General features: G+C 39.4%; 1 protein-coding gene across 1 annotated transcript in view; it reads right to left on the reverse strand.

Moving 5' to 3' along the window:
• The window catches only part of Vwde (von Willebrand factor D and EGF domains), a 75,539-nt gene extending 67,294 nt beyond the window's left edge, over window positions 1–8,245 (reverse strand). Inside the window, exon 1 of the mRNA XM_087659536.1 lies at window positions 8,027–8,245. Within this exon, the coding sequence (XP_087515662.1) occupies window positions 8,027–8,245 (219 nt within the window). The remainder of the gene's footprint in view (window positions 1–8,026) is intronic.
• Window positions 8,246–18,157: the final 9,912 nt, after the last annotated feature.

An 18,157-nucleotide genomic window follows, 5' to 3' on the forward strand; every position in this document is an offset into this window, starting at 1 on the left:
CAAAACACCAAACGCACAAAATAAAGAAAGAATATTAAAAGCAGTAAGGGAAAAAGGTCAAGTAACATATAAAGGGAGACCTATCAGAATCACACCAGACTTCTCGCCAGAAACTATGAAGGCCAGAAGATCCTGGACTGATGTTATACAGACCCTAAGAGAACACAAATGCCAGCCCAGGTTACTGTATCCAGCAAAACTCTCAATTAACATTGATGGAGAAACCAAGATATTCCATGACAAAACCAAATTTACACAATATCTTTCTACAAATCCAGCACTACAAAGGATAATAAATGGTAAAGCCCAACATAAGGAGGCAAGCTATACCCTAGAAGAAGCAAGAAACTAATCGTCTTGGCAACAAAACAAAGAGAATGAAAGCACACAAACATAACCTCACATCCAAATATGAATATAACGGGAAGCAATAATCACTATTCCTTAATATCTCTCAATATCAATGGCCTCAACTCCCCAATAAAAAGACATAGATTAACAAACTGGATACGCAACGAGGACCCTGCATTCTGCTGCCTACAGTAAACACACCTCAGAGACAAAGACAGACACTACCTCAGAGTGAAAGGCTGGAAAACAACTTTCCAAGCAAATGGTCAGAAGAAGCAAGCTGGAGTAGCCATTCTAATATCAAATAAAATCAATTTCCAACTAAAAGTCATCAAAAAAGATAAGGAAGGACACTTCATATTCATCAAAGGAAAAATCAACCAAGATGAACTCTCAATCCTAAATATCTATGCCCCAAATACAAGGGCACCTACATACGTAAAAGAAACCTTACTAAAGCTCAAAACACACATTGCACCTCACACAATAATAGTGGGAGATTTCAACACCCCACTCTCATCCATGGACAGATCATGGAAACAGAAATTAAACAGTGATGTCGACAGACTAAGAGAAGTCATGAGCCAAATGGACTTAACGGATATTTATAGAACATTCTATCCTAAAGCAAAAGGATATACCTTCTTCTCAGCTCCTCATGGTACTTTCTCCAAAATTGACCATATAATTGGTCAAAAAACGGGCCTCAACAGGTACAGAAAGATAGAAATAATCCCATGCGTGCTATCGGACCACCACGGCCTAAAACTGGTCTTCAATAACAATAAGGGAAGAATGCCCACATATACGTGGAAATTGAACAATGCTCTACTTAATGATAACCTGGTCAAGGAAGAAATAAAGAAAGAAATTAAAAACTTTTTAGAATTTAATGAAAATGAAGATACAACATACTCAAACTTATGGGACACAATGAAAGCTGTGCTAAGAGGAAAACTCATAGCGCTGAGTGCCTGCAGAAAGGAACAGGAAAGAGCATATGTCAGCAGCTTGACAGCACACCTAAAAGCTCTAGAACAAAAAGAAGCAATTACACCCAGGAGGAGTAGAAGGCAGGAAATAATCAAACTCAGAGCTGAAATCAACCAAGTAGAAACAAAAAGGACCATAGAAAGAATCAACAGAACCAAAAGTTGGTTCTTTGAGAAAATCAACAAGATAGATAAACCCTTAGCCAGACTAACGAGAGGACACAGAGAGTGTGTCCAAATTAACAAAATCAGAAATGAAAAGGGAGACATAACTACAGATTCGGAGGAAATTCAAAAAATCATCAGATCTTACTATAAAAACCTATATTCAACAAAATTTGAAAATCTTCAGGAAATGGACAATTTCCTAGACAGATACCAGGTATCGAGGTTAAATCAGGAACAGATAAACCAGTTAAACAACCCCATAACTCCTAAGGAAATAGAAGCAGTCATTAAAGGTCTCCCAACCAAAAAGAGCCCAGGTCCAGACGGGTTTAGTGCAGAATTCTATCAAACCTTCATAGAAGACCTCATACCAATATTATCCAAACTATTCCACAAAATTGAAACAGATGGAGCCCTACCGAATTCCTTCTACGAAGCCACAATTACTCTTATACCTAAACCACACAAAGACACAACAAAGAAAGAGAACTTCAGACCAATTTCCCTTATGAATATCGACGCAAAAATACTCAATAAAATTCTGGCAAACCGAATTCAAGAGCACATCAAAACAATCATCCACCATGATCAAGTAGGCTTCATCCCAGGCATGCAGGGATGGTTTAATATACGGAAAACCATCAACGTGATCCATCATATAAACAAACTGAAAGAACAGAACCACATGATCATTTCATTAGATGCTGAGAAAGCATTTGACAAAATTCAACACCCCTTCATGATAAAAGTCCTGGAATGAATAGGAATTCAAGGCCCATACCTAAACATAGTAAAAGCCATATACAGCAAACCAGTTGCTAACATTAAACTAAATGGAGAGAAACTTGAAGCAATCCCACTAAAATCAGGGACTAGACAAGGCTGCCCACTCTCTCCCTACTTATTTAATATAGTTCTTGAAGTTCTAGCCAGAGCAATCAGACAACAAAAGGAGATCAAAGGGATACAGATCGGAAAAGAAGAGGTCAAAATATCACTATTTGCAGATGACATGATAGTATATTTAAGTGATCCCAAAAGTTCCACCAGAGAACTACTAAAGCTGATAAACAACTTCAGCATATTGGCTGGGTATAAAATTAACTCAAATAAATCAGTTGCCTTCCTCTATACAAAAGAGAAACAAGCCGAGAAAGAAATTAGGGAAACGACACCCTTCATAATAGACCCAAATAATATAAAGTACCTCGGTGTGACTTTAACCAAGCAAGTAAAAGATCTGTACAATAAGAACTTCAAGACACTGAGGAAAGAAATTGAAGAAGACCTCAGAAGATGGAAAGATCTCCCATGCTCATGGATTGGGAGGATTAATATAGTAAAAATGGCCATTTTACCAAAAGCAATCTACAGATTCAATGCAATCCCCATCAAAATACCAATCCAATTCTTCAAAGAGTTAGACAGAACAATTTGCAAATTCATCTGGAATAACAAAAAACCCAGGATAGCTAAAGCTATCCTCAACAATAAAAGAACTTCAGGGGGAATCACTATCCCTGAACTCAAGCAGTATTACAGAGCAATAGTGATAAAAACTGAATGGTATTGGTACAGAGACAGACAGATAGACCAATGGAATAGAATTGAAGACCCAGAAATGAACCCACACACCTATGGTCACTTGATTTTTGACAAAGGAGCCAAAACCATCCAATGGAAAAAAGATAGCATTTTCAACAAATGGTGCTGGTTCAACTGGAGGGCAACATGTAGAAGAATGCAGATCGATCCATGCTTATCACCCTGTACAAAGCTTAAGTCCAAGTGGATCAAGGACCTCCACATCAAACCAGACACACTCAAACTAATAGAAGAAAAACTAGGGAAGCATCTGGAACACATGGGCACTGGAAAAAATTTCCTGAACAAAACACCAATGGCTCATGCTCTAAGATCAAGAATCGACAAATGGGATCTCATAAAACTGCAAAGCTTCTGTAAGGCAAAGGACACTGTGGTTAGGACAAAACGGCAACCAACAGATTGGGAAAAGATCTTTACCAATCCTACAACAGATAGAGGCCTTATATCCAAAATATACAAAGAACTCAAGAAGTTAGACCGCAGGGAAACAAATAACCCTATTAAAAAATGGGGTTCAGAGCTAAACAAAGAATTCACAGCTGAGGAATGCCGAATGGCTGAGAAACACCTAAAGAAATGTTCAACATCTTTAGTCATAAGGGAAATGCAAATCAAAACAACCCTGAGATTTCACCTCACACCAGTGAGAATGGCTAAGATCAAAAACTCAGGTGACAGCAGATGCTGGCAAGGATTTGGAGAAAGAGGAACACTCCTCCATTGTTGGTGGGATTGCAGACTGGTAAAACCATTCTGGAAATCAGTCTGGAGGTTCCTCAGAAAATTGGACATTGAACTGCCTGAGGATCCAGCTATACCTCTCTTGGGCATATGCCCAAAAGATGCCTCAACATATAAAAGAGACACGTGCTCCACTATGTTCATCGCAGCCTTATTTATAATAGCCAGAAGCTGGAACGAACCCAGATGCCCTTCAACAGAGGAATGGATATAGAAAATGTGGTACATCTTCACAATGGAATATTACTCAGCTATCAAAAACAGTGACTTTATGAAATTGGTAGGCAAATGGTTGGAACTGGAAAATATCATCCTGAGTGAGCTAACCCAATCACAGAAAGACATACATGGTATGCACTCATTGATAAGTGGCTATTAGCCCAAATGCTTGAATTGCCCTAGATCCCTAGAACAAACGAAACTCAAGACGGATGATCAAAATGTGAATGCTTCACTCCTTCTTTAAATGAGGAAAAAGAATACCCTTGGCAGGGAAGGGAGAGGCAAAGATTAAAACAGAGACTGAAGGAACACCCATTCAGAGCCTGCCCCACATGTGGCCCATACATATACAGCCACCCAATTAGACAAGATGGATGAAGCAAAGAAGTGCAGACCGACAGGAGCCAGATGTAGATCGCTCCTGAGAGACACAGCCAGAATACAGCAAATATAGAGGCGAATGCCAGCAGCAAACCACTGAACTGAGAATAGGTCCCCTATTGAAGGAATCAGAGAAAGAACTGGAAGAGCTTGAAGGGGCTCGAGACCCCAAAAGTACAACAATGCCAAGCAACCAGAGCTTCCAGGGACTAAGCCACTACCTAAAGACTATACATGGACTGACCCTGGACTCTGACCCCATAGGTAGCAATGAATATCCTAGTAAGAGCACCAGTGGAAGGGGAAGCCCTGGGTCCTGCTAAGACTGAACCCCCAGTGAACTAGTCTATGGGGGGAGGGCGGCAATGGGGGGAGGGTTGGGAGGGGAACACCCATAAGGAAGGGGAGGGGGGAGGGGGATGTTTGCCCGGAAACCGGGAAAGGGAATAACACTCGAAATGTATATAAGAAATACTCAAGTTAATAAAAAAAATAATAATAAAAATAAAAAAAAAGAATTAAATGAAGTAACTATTTGCAGTAGTTATTTTTAGTGTCCTGTTACTTATTGTTACATTATTGCATTTATTTTTATTTTACAAACTGTAAGACCACAATTTCAAAAGTCTCAAAAGAAATACAAACTTGATTTTTTTTTTTTTTGGTTCTTTTTTTTTTTCGGAGCATCTAAAGGGTGAATATGCAGTATCAAGGGATACATTTTTACCTATTGCTATGGAAATTAAAAATTATCATTACGTTTTCAATAACAAGTACATTTTCCAACACCTTAAAAGATGTTTTCATTAATTTTACTTATAAGAACTTTATTAATCATACAAAATTACAATGATTATGCACATCATTTCTAAAAGTCACATGAAATAAATTATAGTATAGGAACATGTTAATGATGTAATTATCCACAAAACCATGTTGTAAAAATTAAATAAAGGGAAATAGAAGGTGCCTGTTAATGATTGCTACAACTAAGGTGGATTATGAAAAAAATCACTGTTATAGTCCCTATGGTTTCTTTGCTGTTTCCTATGATTCATGTATATTGCTTTAAACCCAACATGCAAAAACTTATTTTAACAGGTTTGTATCATCCTGTGGAAAAAGAAAAAAAATATTGATTGTCCACTTAACTGTTAAGGACAGGTAAACAGTGGACACCTATTTACCACCAGTAACGTGATGTGACCATGTGCTGAATTTCAGGAACAAACAAGGGAAGCCATTTCATCTTCATATTTCTATAAGGCTCCTGAGTTGATTCATTAGCCAAAGGAAGAGAACCCACATATAAGAATGTTGTGATCCCCTCACCAAATATTTTCCTCAAGCTTTACTTTTAAATTCTGATGGCTTAGTCTCCTTCCAACAAAATGCTGCAAAAGTGGTAAGAATAAAAGTAGATAAACAATGAAAGAGAAAATGAAACAGCCATGATGACAGCGAAAGTGTCAAAATTCAATACTTTTTCTGAGGTTTTGTTTTGTTGTTCTTGCATTGGTGATGAGAAAGGAAAAGCCTGCATCTCAATAACCCTCAAAACACACATGAAAATAAGATGAACAAGTGATCTGGTAAGATATAGTTGTGTACAGTATCCTCTCACTCCAGCTCTTAATTAGTAGCTCTGAAGTAAGAATAGCACAACACAATGGGGCGCCAAGTCATTAGTGATGATTATCAATTTGGACATGTTTCTTGAATAGTACAGTCCTGACACAGAACTTGATATTTCAACCAAAACCACTTGTGTCTAGTCCATCCTTGGAAACCATCCACTGAGCTGTGTGGAAGCTTATAATAAGGCAAAGAACTCATGGTGTGAGTTGCGTGTCATTTTGCCCCTAATGGTAATGACTTTGGTTACGTGATTCAAACTCCATCTGCATCCACATTTCCATAACGAGGTCCATTGGCTACCACAAAATCTCAGTGTGAAATCAAGTGAGGCTAAATACTTAAAATACTTACAGTGCAAGGAGCATATCAGTTACAAAATAAATGCCATGCTCAAATACTTCATTACCATTTTGAGGCCACAGAGGTTCTGAAACTTTTTTTTTTACAATATTTAAACTTAGTCTTATTCCTTAGATTCTGTGGACAAGATTACAGTAGCAATAACAGGAGCAGTTCAAAACAGCAACTTATCACAAGTAACATAGGTAGGGGAGTTGTCAGTACTGTGACAGTAAGATTCCTGAATTACTGGTGACTTCTCAGTTGAAAATTGTCATTCAAGCAACTAGAGCTCTCAGTCAAATTCACAGCAGCTGATGAATCATCAAGAAATAGTGTTTTGAATTGCTATTCTTTAGGCTTATTCTTTGAGGCAATTTGGGGAAAAAAAGTTCTTCTCAAAGATCCCTGTGTAAACAAAGCTATCTGGGCTAACTGACTAAGCTAGACTCTTATCAGAATGAAAAGCATCATAAGAAGAAGCAAGCTCAGGGAAAAGTTGACTTCAGAAAAACACATCTGGTTTGATTTTATGTATAGAAGATCTTAAACATGGTTAGAGATGTACCTCAGTGGTAGTCTGTTTGCCTAGTGTGTGTGATATCTTGGGTTCAATTCCCCAGGCCAGCAAAATGAAAAAAAGTAAAAAATAGAATTAAATGTGACTTACCTAAAAGAACCAGGCTAGCCTGTTTACAGGTTTAAGAAAAACAAAACATGTAGGCTGTACACATAGTGTGCTTAAAGAACAGAAACTATGTGCCGAAATCATAGACCTCCAGGTTACTGAGTTATATAAGGTATTCTGTCTGTAGGGTGGAACCGAGAAATATATGACTGCTGGGGAGACAGCTAAGCTAATAAGTTATTTGATGGACAATCATGAAGACCTGAGTTTGAGCCTCAGCATCCACCATTAAAAAAAAAAAAGCCATGGCACACGCCTATACATCCCAGCACTGAAGAGATGGAGATGAAATGATCCCTGGGGCTAGTTTAGCATAGTTGGGGAGGGCATGATTCAGTGACAGATCCTGTTTCAAACACTGAGTGAAAAACAATTCAAAAAGGCCAGGAAACTGGGAAGGGGAATAACATTTGAAATGTAAGTAAAGAAATATATCTAATAAAAACTTTTTTTTAAAAAAAGGGATCCAATATTTACCTCTCTCTCTCTTTCTCTGTCTGTATCTCTCTGTCTCTGTGTCTCTTTGTCTGTCTGTCTCTCTGCCTCTCTCTCTCTCTCTCTCTCTCTCTCTCTCACACACACACACACACCCCATTACATATATTGTGTGAAAGACGATTTAAAATTTCACTGGCAGTATGAGTTTTCTTCACTTAAGAAATAGGTGGTGGACTTGAGGGTTTTGAGTCAAGAAAGAAAATGTCAGGTAACAACTGAAAAGCACTAAAGCAAATTTTCAAAAGCATTCCTTAATGGCAGTTATATATATATCTGGACCTATGTTTAAAATTTGGCTATTTGGCCGGCTACTTGGGGTAACCAGGAGACATAAGTGTAGGAATATATGTGTCCTGAATACTTCGAGGGAGAATGATTTCTCCAGTAGGAGGAAAAGTACCTCAACGCATTTGGTGGGCATCTCAGCGGGTCTGTCAAAGATGAGAAATCGGTACCATCCAGGAGCGAGAGAATGGTCACAGATCAGGTCTTGAGCAGCTGAATGCTGGAGATACACCGAGTCAAAGTGAATGCTTCTGTAAGGACTCTGAAGAAACTGGTGGCCTCCAGGAGAGCACTCCTGAGCTAGATAGAAAGATGAGAATTTTTTTTTGGTCATGTGTTTTGTACACCAACCTAGTTAAGTCTACGCTTAGTATTTTATTCCCCCTCCCGAAGCAAGCAAATATACTCACCTTTGCACACACACAAAAGGCCCTCAGTATCAGGGACTCCTAGCACGTCAAAGATGATTGACCTTGCACTTTCTAAAGATGCAAGGAACAACTTGAATCTTGTCACAGTGTGACTCTAAGATACTGAAGCTTTGAGGTTTTATTCTTCATTTGACTTGAGCTGAAAGAATGACAGAGCTGACCACTCTTGAGATAAGATGAGATTATTATGGCCAGAAGTCACCAATACTAAATGGATTCCTCTTGGACTCAATGGTCTTAAATGTCATTACTGGCCTTTCTTGAACAAACTTTCTCTAAAATGGGCACTAAAATCCTACCTTTGCTAGATAGCAGATGCAATATGCCCAACTAATTTTTTAAATGCCGTTCTTATTTTTTGTAATTGTGCCTGCCACCTAAGTTTCCTCTGTTTACTACAGGATTTCAGAATTACCCCAAGGGCCTTATTTCTCCAAAATTATGCATTTTCTAGAAAGAATTTTTACTTTGATAATTCCAATAACTTTGATAATTACAAGCTGTATCAGATAAGTATCTTCATATACACAAACACACACACACACAAACACACACACACACAAACACACACACCTTAATATTTCAATTTTAAAACAATTCTATTACCCTTCCATGTAAGAACATCGTGAGTGGTTAAAAATTAATGTCAGGGTGGGGAGGTGGGAAGGACTGGGTGGTTAGGTGGGGGAAAGGAGATAACATTTGGAATGTAAATAAAAATATCCAATAAAATTCTCACAGGAATGCTAGGACAGTGAGGCAGGAGTGGGTGGGTGGGTGAGCACCCTCATAGAAGCAGGGGGGAATGGGGTATGGGGTTTTCAAAGGGAAACTGGAAAGTGGGACAACATTTGAAATGTAAATAAATAAAATAACCAATAAAAATTTAAAGATGTGATGATGAAGGATAGTACTAATGGGATTTACATGAATTACTGAAATATTGTTTGTGATCCATTATCCCCAATATATTTTCACTAGGGAAAAATAAGTTCATTTTCTTTCTCAGGTGCATGTGTGATGTGTGAATACATGTTAGCACCTTGTGCGGGCACACTTGTAGGCTATTTACATGGTTCATGGGCATCTGAACTCAGGTCATCTTAGTGGCAAATATTCTAAGACTGGTCGATTTTCCCAACCCATGGATCTATTTGAATTCTATGTAGTACTTCTCCAGTGCACTTAGAGTCCTCAAATTTCACATTTATTCTTATTTTCCTGCTTAAAATAATGCTTCTTAATCCAAAGCAGCATAAAGAATAATTGTAGGGAACATCTTTGTGTGACATTCCCAATATTGGAGGACTATATAATATTTAAATGAGAATTTTATTTCACTTTATTTTATTTTATTGAGAATAGTTCTTAGTAAATAACATTACTAATAGTTCCTATTTTTATGTTAGTTTGTAATTTCCTAAAAATGTTTGTCACTTAAAGAACATTGAGTAGAAAGTTTAAAACAATCTTAGTAAAGAAAGAAAACATGCTTCTAAAAGTCATTTGTGTTTGTTTATTCTTCTCTTATATATTAGTTACATTCAGACCACAATTTCCCCTTTCTCCCCCCTCCCAGTCCCTCCACCCTCTCTCCCCTCTACCCCACTTCCCTTCCACTCCTTCTTTCTCTTTAAAAGACAACAGGCCTCCCAGTGATATCAACCAAACATCCCACATCAAGTTACAATAAGACTAAACATCTCACCTCATAATAAGGCTGGATGAGGCAACTCAGTAGGAAGAAAAAGTCTCAAAAGCAATCAAAAGACTGGTCTTAGCTCTAAAATATATTACAAAGTTAAGTAAGCATTAGAATGAGGTTTAGGCTCTCATGTAAGGACAAGACTATCTTTGTCTGGTACTGACTAAATAGTTTTGCAAATAATCACCAATGTCATGACTCAGCATGCTTTCTAGAAAATCCCCAGTGTCTAGATAAGTATATTCTTATTTCACTGTTTAATAATAGTTTAATAATAATAATAATGATGATGATGATGATGATGATGATGATAAAATAATCCACGTTCCTCATAGAACACTATAGTCTGTATACCTGAATAAGTAAGCCTTTCCCCACTAAGATTTTACTTTGGAAAAACAAGTTTCTCCAGACAGCGTTCACTAAGCTCTCCCTGAAGCAGTGTCTTCTTCTGGACAGACTTATTCCCTATACTTCCTGATAAGGTTGATCTTGAGAGGGCACCTCCACCCCCACCTTATCACCCACAGACCTGAAAAGTTCTGTGCTATAATCTGCTTTCTGAGAATCCAAAACTGTGACAAAGGTAGCCAAGGAATTAGGTAAAGAGGTTAAATTATCCCTAAACTAGAGGTTGCTGTGGCCCCTTTTTTAGTTAATGAGAGAAACAGTGTAAGTACAAAATTAGGCAATTATTAATAAAACGAGCTCATGACTATGCAATGATTATAAAATAAATATTAACAAGAGAAGCCAACCAAAGAACCAAGTGAAGTTTACCTTTAGGAATGTCACACTTGGTTTTCATTTCAGTCCACAAAATTATTCATATTAAAGGAAAAGATGTTTTAAAACTCTATGATCATTTTAATATTACCAGGGAACATGACTGACAACATTTGACATATACTCATGATTGATAATGCTCAGTAAGTTTAAAAGAGAACTTCGTTGGCCAGATGAAGAAAATTTTGAATATTAGAGTTAGCAACACAATGCTAAATAAAGGATTGAATCTTTTACACTCGAGAGAACAAGAGCATGAAGCCCGAGGATGTCCATTCACCATTGAGTGGGATGTACAAGTGAGTAAAGTAAAACAAGAATGATAGGCAAGTGGACTAGAATGTGATAAAACTGCCTTTATTCATAAACACTGAATACCATATACCTGCACAGACAACACTGCAAAACCAACAGACGTCCAGGAACTGCTGAGTAGGCACAGTAAGTTTGCAACCTCCAACACCAGCACAATTTATCTGAAATATCTCTATGTAACTGACAATCAAAATCAAGGCTACATTTTGTAATATCCAGAAACAAACACATTACGAGTAAGTCTAGCTACAGAACATGGCTCAAAGAAAGTTAAGGAAACCTGAAACAAGGGAGAGAAACACATTCATAGATTTCAAAATTCAGTTTACAGAAGTCACTAATTCTTTGCAAATTTATTACATTTTTCCTCAGTGTCACAGAGAAAAACACAAACCAACAGGCTAATACTTACATGCATATGCAAATATAAATAAAATTAAAATAATCTAAAGAACTTGATAAAAAAGAAATGTGGATAATTAACACTATTTCATTTTTATACTTACCACTGAGCTAGATGTCCATTGCCATGAAATAAATACCTTTTTAAAAAGCAAAGACTCAAACTTGCTAGAATACTACATTGATATAAGACTTTGCATTGCTGTGGCCCATATATATACAGCCACCAAAACTAGATAAGATTGATGAAGCTAAAAAAATTCATGCTGAAAGGAAGGATTGAAGGAATTGAAGGAGCTTGTAACCTGATAAGAACAACAATGCCAACCAACCAGAGCTTCCGGGACTAAACCACTACCCAAAGACTATACATGGACTGACCCAGGGCTCCAATTGCATATGTAGCAGAGAATAGCCTTGTTGGGGTACCAGTGGAAGGGGAAACCCTTGATCCTGCCAAGGTTGAACCCCCCAGTGTAGTGGAATATGGGAGGGGCAGTAAGGGGGATGTATGGGGGGAATAACCATATGGGGGAGGGGGAGTTGATGAGGGCTTATGGAAAGAACCTGGGAAGGGGAATAACATTTGAAATGTGAGTAAAGAAATATATCTAATAAAAAATTTAAAAAAAACAGAGTATGCATTGTACTGGCTGGTTTTATCTATCAACTTGTCACAAGTTGGAGTTATCACAGAGAAAGGAGCCTGCCTTAAGGAAAAGCCTCTATGAGATCCAGCTGTAAGGCATTTGCTTAATTAGTGATCACGATGGAAGGGCCCAATGTGGGTGATGCCATCCCTGGCTGGTAATCTTGGGTTCTATAAGATAGCAGGCTGAATCGAAGACCCAGAAATGAACCCACACACCTATGGTCACTTGATCTTTGACATCCAGTGGAAGAAAGATAGCATTTTCAACAAATGGTGCTGATTCAACTGGAGGTCAACACGAAGAAGAATGCAAATCGATCCGTTCTTATTACCATGTACAAAACATAAGTCCAAGTGGATCAAGGACCTCCACATCAAACCAGATATACTCAAACTAATAGAAGAAAAAGTGGGGAAGAGTCTCAAACACATGGACAGTGGGGAAAATTTCCTGAACAAAACACTAATGGCTTATGCTCTAAGATCAAGAATTGACTAATGGGACCTCATAAAATGGCAAAGCTTTTGTAAAGCAAAAGACACTGTTATTAGGACAAAAACGGCAACCAATAGATTGGGAAAAGATCTTTGTCAATCCTACATCTGAAGAGGGCTAATATCCAAAACATACAAAGAACTCAAGAAGTTAGACTCCAGAGAATCAAATAACAATATTAAAAATGGGGTACAGAGCTAAAGAAAACATTCTCAGCTGAGGATTATCGAATGGCCAAAATGCACTTAAAGAAATGTTCAACATCCTTAGGAATCAGGGAAATGCAAATCAAAACAACCCTGAGATTCCACCTTACACTAGTGAAATGGCTAAGATAAACAGCTCAGGTGACAGCAGATGCTGGCGAGGATGTGGAGAAAGAGGAACACTCCTCCATTGTCGGTGGGACTGCAAACTGGTACAACCATTCTGGAGATCATTCTGGAGGTTCCTCAGAAAATTGGACATTGAACTACCTGAGGATCCAGCTATACCTCTCCTGGGCATATACCCAAAAGATGCTCCAACATATAACAAGGACACATGCTCCACTATGCTCATAGCAGCCTTATTTATAATAGCCAGAAGCTGGAAAGAACCCAGATGCCCTTCAACAGAGGAAAGGATACAGAAAATATGGTACATTTACACAATGGGGTACTACTCAGCTATCAAAAACAATGACTTCATGTAATTCATAGACAAATGGAATGAACTAGAAAATATCATCCTGAGTGAGGTTACTCAATCACAGGAAAATACACATGGTATGCACTCACTAATAAGTGGATATTAGCCCAAAAGCTCGAATTACCCAAGATGCAATCCACAGACCACATGAAGCTCAAGAAGAAGGATGACCAAAATGCCGATGCTCCCACTCCTTCTTAAAAAGGGAAAAAAATATCCATAGGAGGGGATATGGAAGCAAAGATTAGATCAGTGACTGAAGGAATGGCCATTCAGCGCCTGCCCCACATGTGTCCCATATATATATACAACGACCAAAACTAGATAAGATTGATGAAGCTAAAAAACACATGGTGAAAGACGCATCCAGAGCCAATACAGAGGTCAGTGCTAGCAGTAAACCACTGAACTGAGAATGAAACCCCCTTGGGGGGAATTAGAGGAAGGATTGAAAGAGTCGAAGGAGGTTACAACCCCATAAGAACAACAATGCCAACAACCAGAGCTTCCAGGGACTAAACCACTACTGAAAGACTATACATGGACTGACCCAGGGCTCCAACTGCATATGTAGCAGAGAATAGCCTTGTTGGGGCACCACTGGAAGGGGAAACCCTTGGTCTTGCCAAGGTTGGACCCCCAGTGCAGGGGAATTTGGGGGGGCAGTAAGGGGGATGTAAGGAGGGAATACCAGTATTGGGGAGGGGAAGGGGGAGGTGATGGGGGCTTATAAACGGTAACCTGGGAAGGGGAATAGTATTTGAAATGTGAGTAAAGAAATATATCTAATAAAAAATTTAAAAAGAATAATACTAAGTATAATTTTCATAGAATCCTTGTTTTCTCCTAAGGAAGCGTGATACACAAGGTAGTTTTCAATGTTATATTGAAAATAGTCTGAAACTGTAGAGACACAAAGATGTTGAGAGTATGCATGTGAGCAAAACATAGAAGAATAGTAAGTAGCTATGAATAAATCAGTTAAGCCCAGCATCAATAAGAGGAGAAGCCCTTGGTCCTGTGAAGGCTTCTTTCCCCAGTGTAGCGGAATGCCAGGGTGTTGAGGTCGGAGTTGGTGGGTGGGAGCAACTTCATAGATGTAAGGGGAGTGGGGACAGAGCATGGGAGAGAGGGAAAAAGGAATATCATTGGAAATGTAAATACATAAAATATACAAGGAAAAAAAAGAAAAAACAGCACCTTGAAAATTCTCTGCTTACTGAGAACAAGAAGACAACATGAATCCTTTCAAAATTATTTAATTTTCAAAAATATCTCGCATTAGCTACATTAGAAAATGGCTTAGTGTGAGAATAAACCGTAGGGAAACACTTGGATTTATGTTAATCTTAGTCTGCTAACACAATATCATTACTTCAACTTCAAAGTTAAAGTAATAGCAAATCATTTGACTTAGTAATAGAAGAAACGTAAGATGCCACCAACTTAATCAAAGAAAGCTGTCACAATGGAGATTGCTATATGCAACACATGAAAATACAATGAATGATTTCAACACCAAGTACAAGAACTGTCAAAACTCTGGCTTTTATAGGAGTGTATATGTGTAATGTCATAAATCATATGTGTAAAATTAATGCGTATAATATGCAAATGTATATGTACATAATACAAATGTATTGCTTAAGTCGAGAAGTGTTTTGACATGAAAAATACAGAAAACAGCTATAAACATTTCCTCCTTGTGGCCCATACATATACAGCCACCCAATTAGACAAGATGGATGAAGCAAAGAAGTGCAGGCCGACAGGAGCCGGATGTAGAGCGCTCCTGAGAGACACAGCCAGAATACAGCAAATACAGAGGCGAATGCCAGCAGCAAACCACTGAACTGAGAATAGGACCTCCGTTGAAGGAATCAGAGAAAGAACTGGAAGAGCTTGAAGGGGCTCGAGACCCCATATGTACAACAATGCCAAGCAACCAGAGCTTCCAGGGACTAAGCCACTACCTAAAGACTATACATGGACTGACCCTGGACTCTGACCTCATAGGTAGCAATGAATATCCTAGTAAGAGCACCAGTGGAAGGGGAAGTCCTGGGTCCTGCTAAGACTGAACCCCCAGTGAACTAGACTGGTGGGGGGAGGGCGGCAGTGGGGGGAGGGTTGGGAGGGGAACACCCATAAGGAAGGGGAGGGGGGAGGGGGATGTTTGCCCGGATACCGGGAAAGGGAATAACACTCGAAATGTATATAAGAAATACTCAAGTTAATAATAATAATAAAAAAAAACATTTCCTCTTAAGTTGTCAGGTTATTATGGGATTAAAAGTTCTATGTAAATTTCTGGAGCTGGTGTTAATTTACCTAGTTTTGGTATGAGAGGAGAATAAAAGTCATAAAGCAACTGCCTTAAAAAAGAAAGGAAGGAAGGAAGGAAGGAGGGAAGGAAGTAAGAAAGGAAGGAGACTGAGCAAGCCAGGGGAGCAAGCCAGTAAGCAGCATCCCTCCATGGCTTCTGCATCAGCTTCTGCTTCTAGACCTGCTTGAGTTCCAGTCCTGACTTACTTTGGTGATGAACAGCAATGTGGAAGTGTAAGCTGAATAAACTCCTCCCACCCCCACCCTAACCCCCACCAAAAAAAAAAAAAAAAAAAAGAAAGAAAAAGAAAAGAAAAGCCCTTCCTGGTTGCTGCCGCTGCAGAGAGCCCCTGGACAGCACCCCACGAGCAAACCTGAGCCTCGGGACCATAGGTAAGACCAAATTTTCTGCTGCAAGAAAGCTGCCTGGTGAGCTTGGGACACACGGAAGCAGAATTTCTCTAGAACCGGGCACGTTCTGTGTTTACCGGAAGTCCCACACCTGCGGATCCCGGCCCGCAGCAGCTCTCTGCTCCCAGACCCGGTGAGAGAGAGACCCAACCGCCTGGTCAGGTGGGCACTCCTGAGGCTGCAGAGCTGAAGAGACCACCAACACTGCTCACCCCTGCCCACATCCCTGGCCCAAGAGGAAACTGTATAAGGCCTCTGGGCTCCCGTGGGGGAGGGCCCAGGAGCGGCAGGACCCCTGCCACAGACACCGCCGGACCCTGAAGGAAACAGACCGGATAAACAGTTCTCTGCACCCAAATCCCGTGGGAGGGAGAGCTAAACCTTCAGAGAGGCAGACAGGCCTGGGAAACCAGAAGAGACTGCTCCCTGCACACACATCTCGGACGCCAGAGGAAAAAGCCAAAGACCATCTGGAACCCTGGTGCACTGAAGCTCCCGGAAGGGGCGGCACAGGTCTTCCTGGTTGCTGCCGCTGCAGAGAGCCCCTGAACAGCACCCCACGAGCAAACCTGAGCCTCGGGACCACAGGTAAGACCAAATTTTCTGCTGCAAGAAAGCTGCCTGGTGAACTCAAGACACAGGCCCACAGGAACAGCTGAAGACCTGTAGAGAGGAAAAACTTCACGCCCGAAAGCAGAACACTCTGTCCCCATAACTGACTGAAAGAGAGGAAAACAGGTCTACAGCACTCCTGACACACAGGCTTATAGGACAGTCTAGCCACTGTCAGAAATAGCAGAACAAAGTAACACTAGAGATAATCTGATGGCGAGAGGCAAGCGCAGGAACCCAAGCAACAGAAACCAAGACTACATGCCATCATCGGAGCCCAATTCTCCCACCAAAACAAACATGGAATATCCAAACACACCAGAAAAGCAAGATCTAGTTTCAAAATCATATTTGATCATGATGCTGGAGGACTTCAGGAAAGACCTGAACACACTTAGGGAAGCACAGGAAAACATTAATAAACAAGTAAAAGCCTACAGAGAGGAATCGCAAAAATCCCTGAAAGAATTCCAGGAAAACACAATCAAACAGTTGAAGGAATTAAAAATGGAAATAGAAGCAATCAAGAAAGAACACATGGAAACAACCCTGGATATAGAAAACCAAAAGAAGAGACAAGGAGCTGTAGATACAAGCTTCACCAACAGAATACAAGAGATGGAAGAGAGAATCTCAGGAGCAGAAGATTCCATAGAAATCATTGACTCAACTGTCAAAGATAATGTAAAGCGGAAAAAGCTACTGGTCCAAAACATACAGGAAATCCAGGACTCAATGAGAAGATCAAACCTAAGGATAATAGGTATAGAAGAGAGTGAAGACTCCCAGCTCAAAGGACCAGTAAATATCTTCAACAAAATCATAGAAGAAAACTTCCCTAACCTAAAAAAAGAGATACCCATAGACATACAGGAAGCCTACAGAACTCCAAATAGATTGGACCAGAAAAGAAACACCTCCCGTCACATAATTGTCAAAACACCAAACGCACAAAATAAAGAAAGAATATTAAAAGCAGTAAGGGAAAAAGGTCAAGTAACATATAAAGGGAGACCTATCAGAATCACACCAGACTTCTCGCCAGAAACTATGAAGGCCAGAAGATCCTGGACTGATGTTATACAGACCCTAAGAGAACACAAATGCCAGCCCAGATTACTGTATCCAGCAAAACTCTCAATTAACATTGATGGAGAAACCAAGATATTCCATGACAAAACCAAATTTACACAATATCTTTCTACAAATCCAGCACTACAAAGGATAATAAAGGGTAAAGCCCAACATAAGGAGGCAAGCTATACCCTAGAAGAAGCAAGAAACTAATCGTCTTGGCAACAAAACAAAAAGAATGAAAGCACACAAACATAACCTCACATCCAAATATGAATATAACTGGAAGAAATAATCACTATTCCTTAATATCTCTCAACATCAATGGCCTCAACTCCCCAATAAAA

This window comes from Rattus norvegicus, chromosome 4 (assembly GCF_021556685.1).
Source record: "Rattus norvegicus strain SHRSP/BbbUtx chromosome 4, alternate assembly SHRSP_T2T, whole genome shotgun sequence".
In the NCBI taxonomy this organism is placed as follows: Eukaryota; Metazoa; Chordata; class Mammalia; order Rodentia; family Muridae; genus Rattus; species Rattus norvegicus.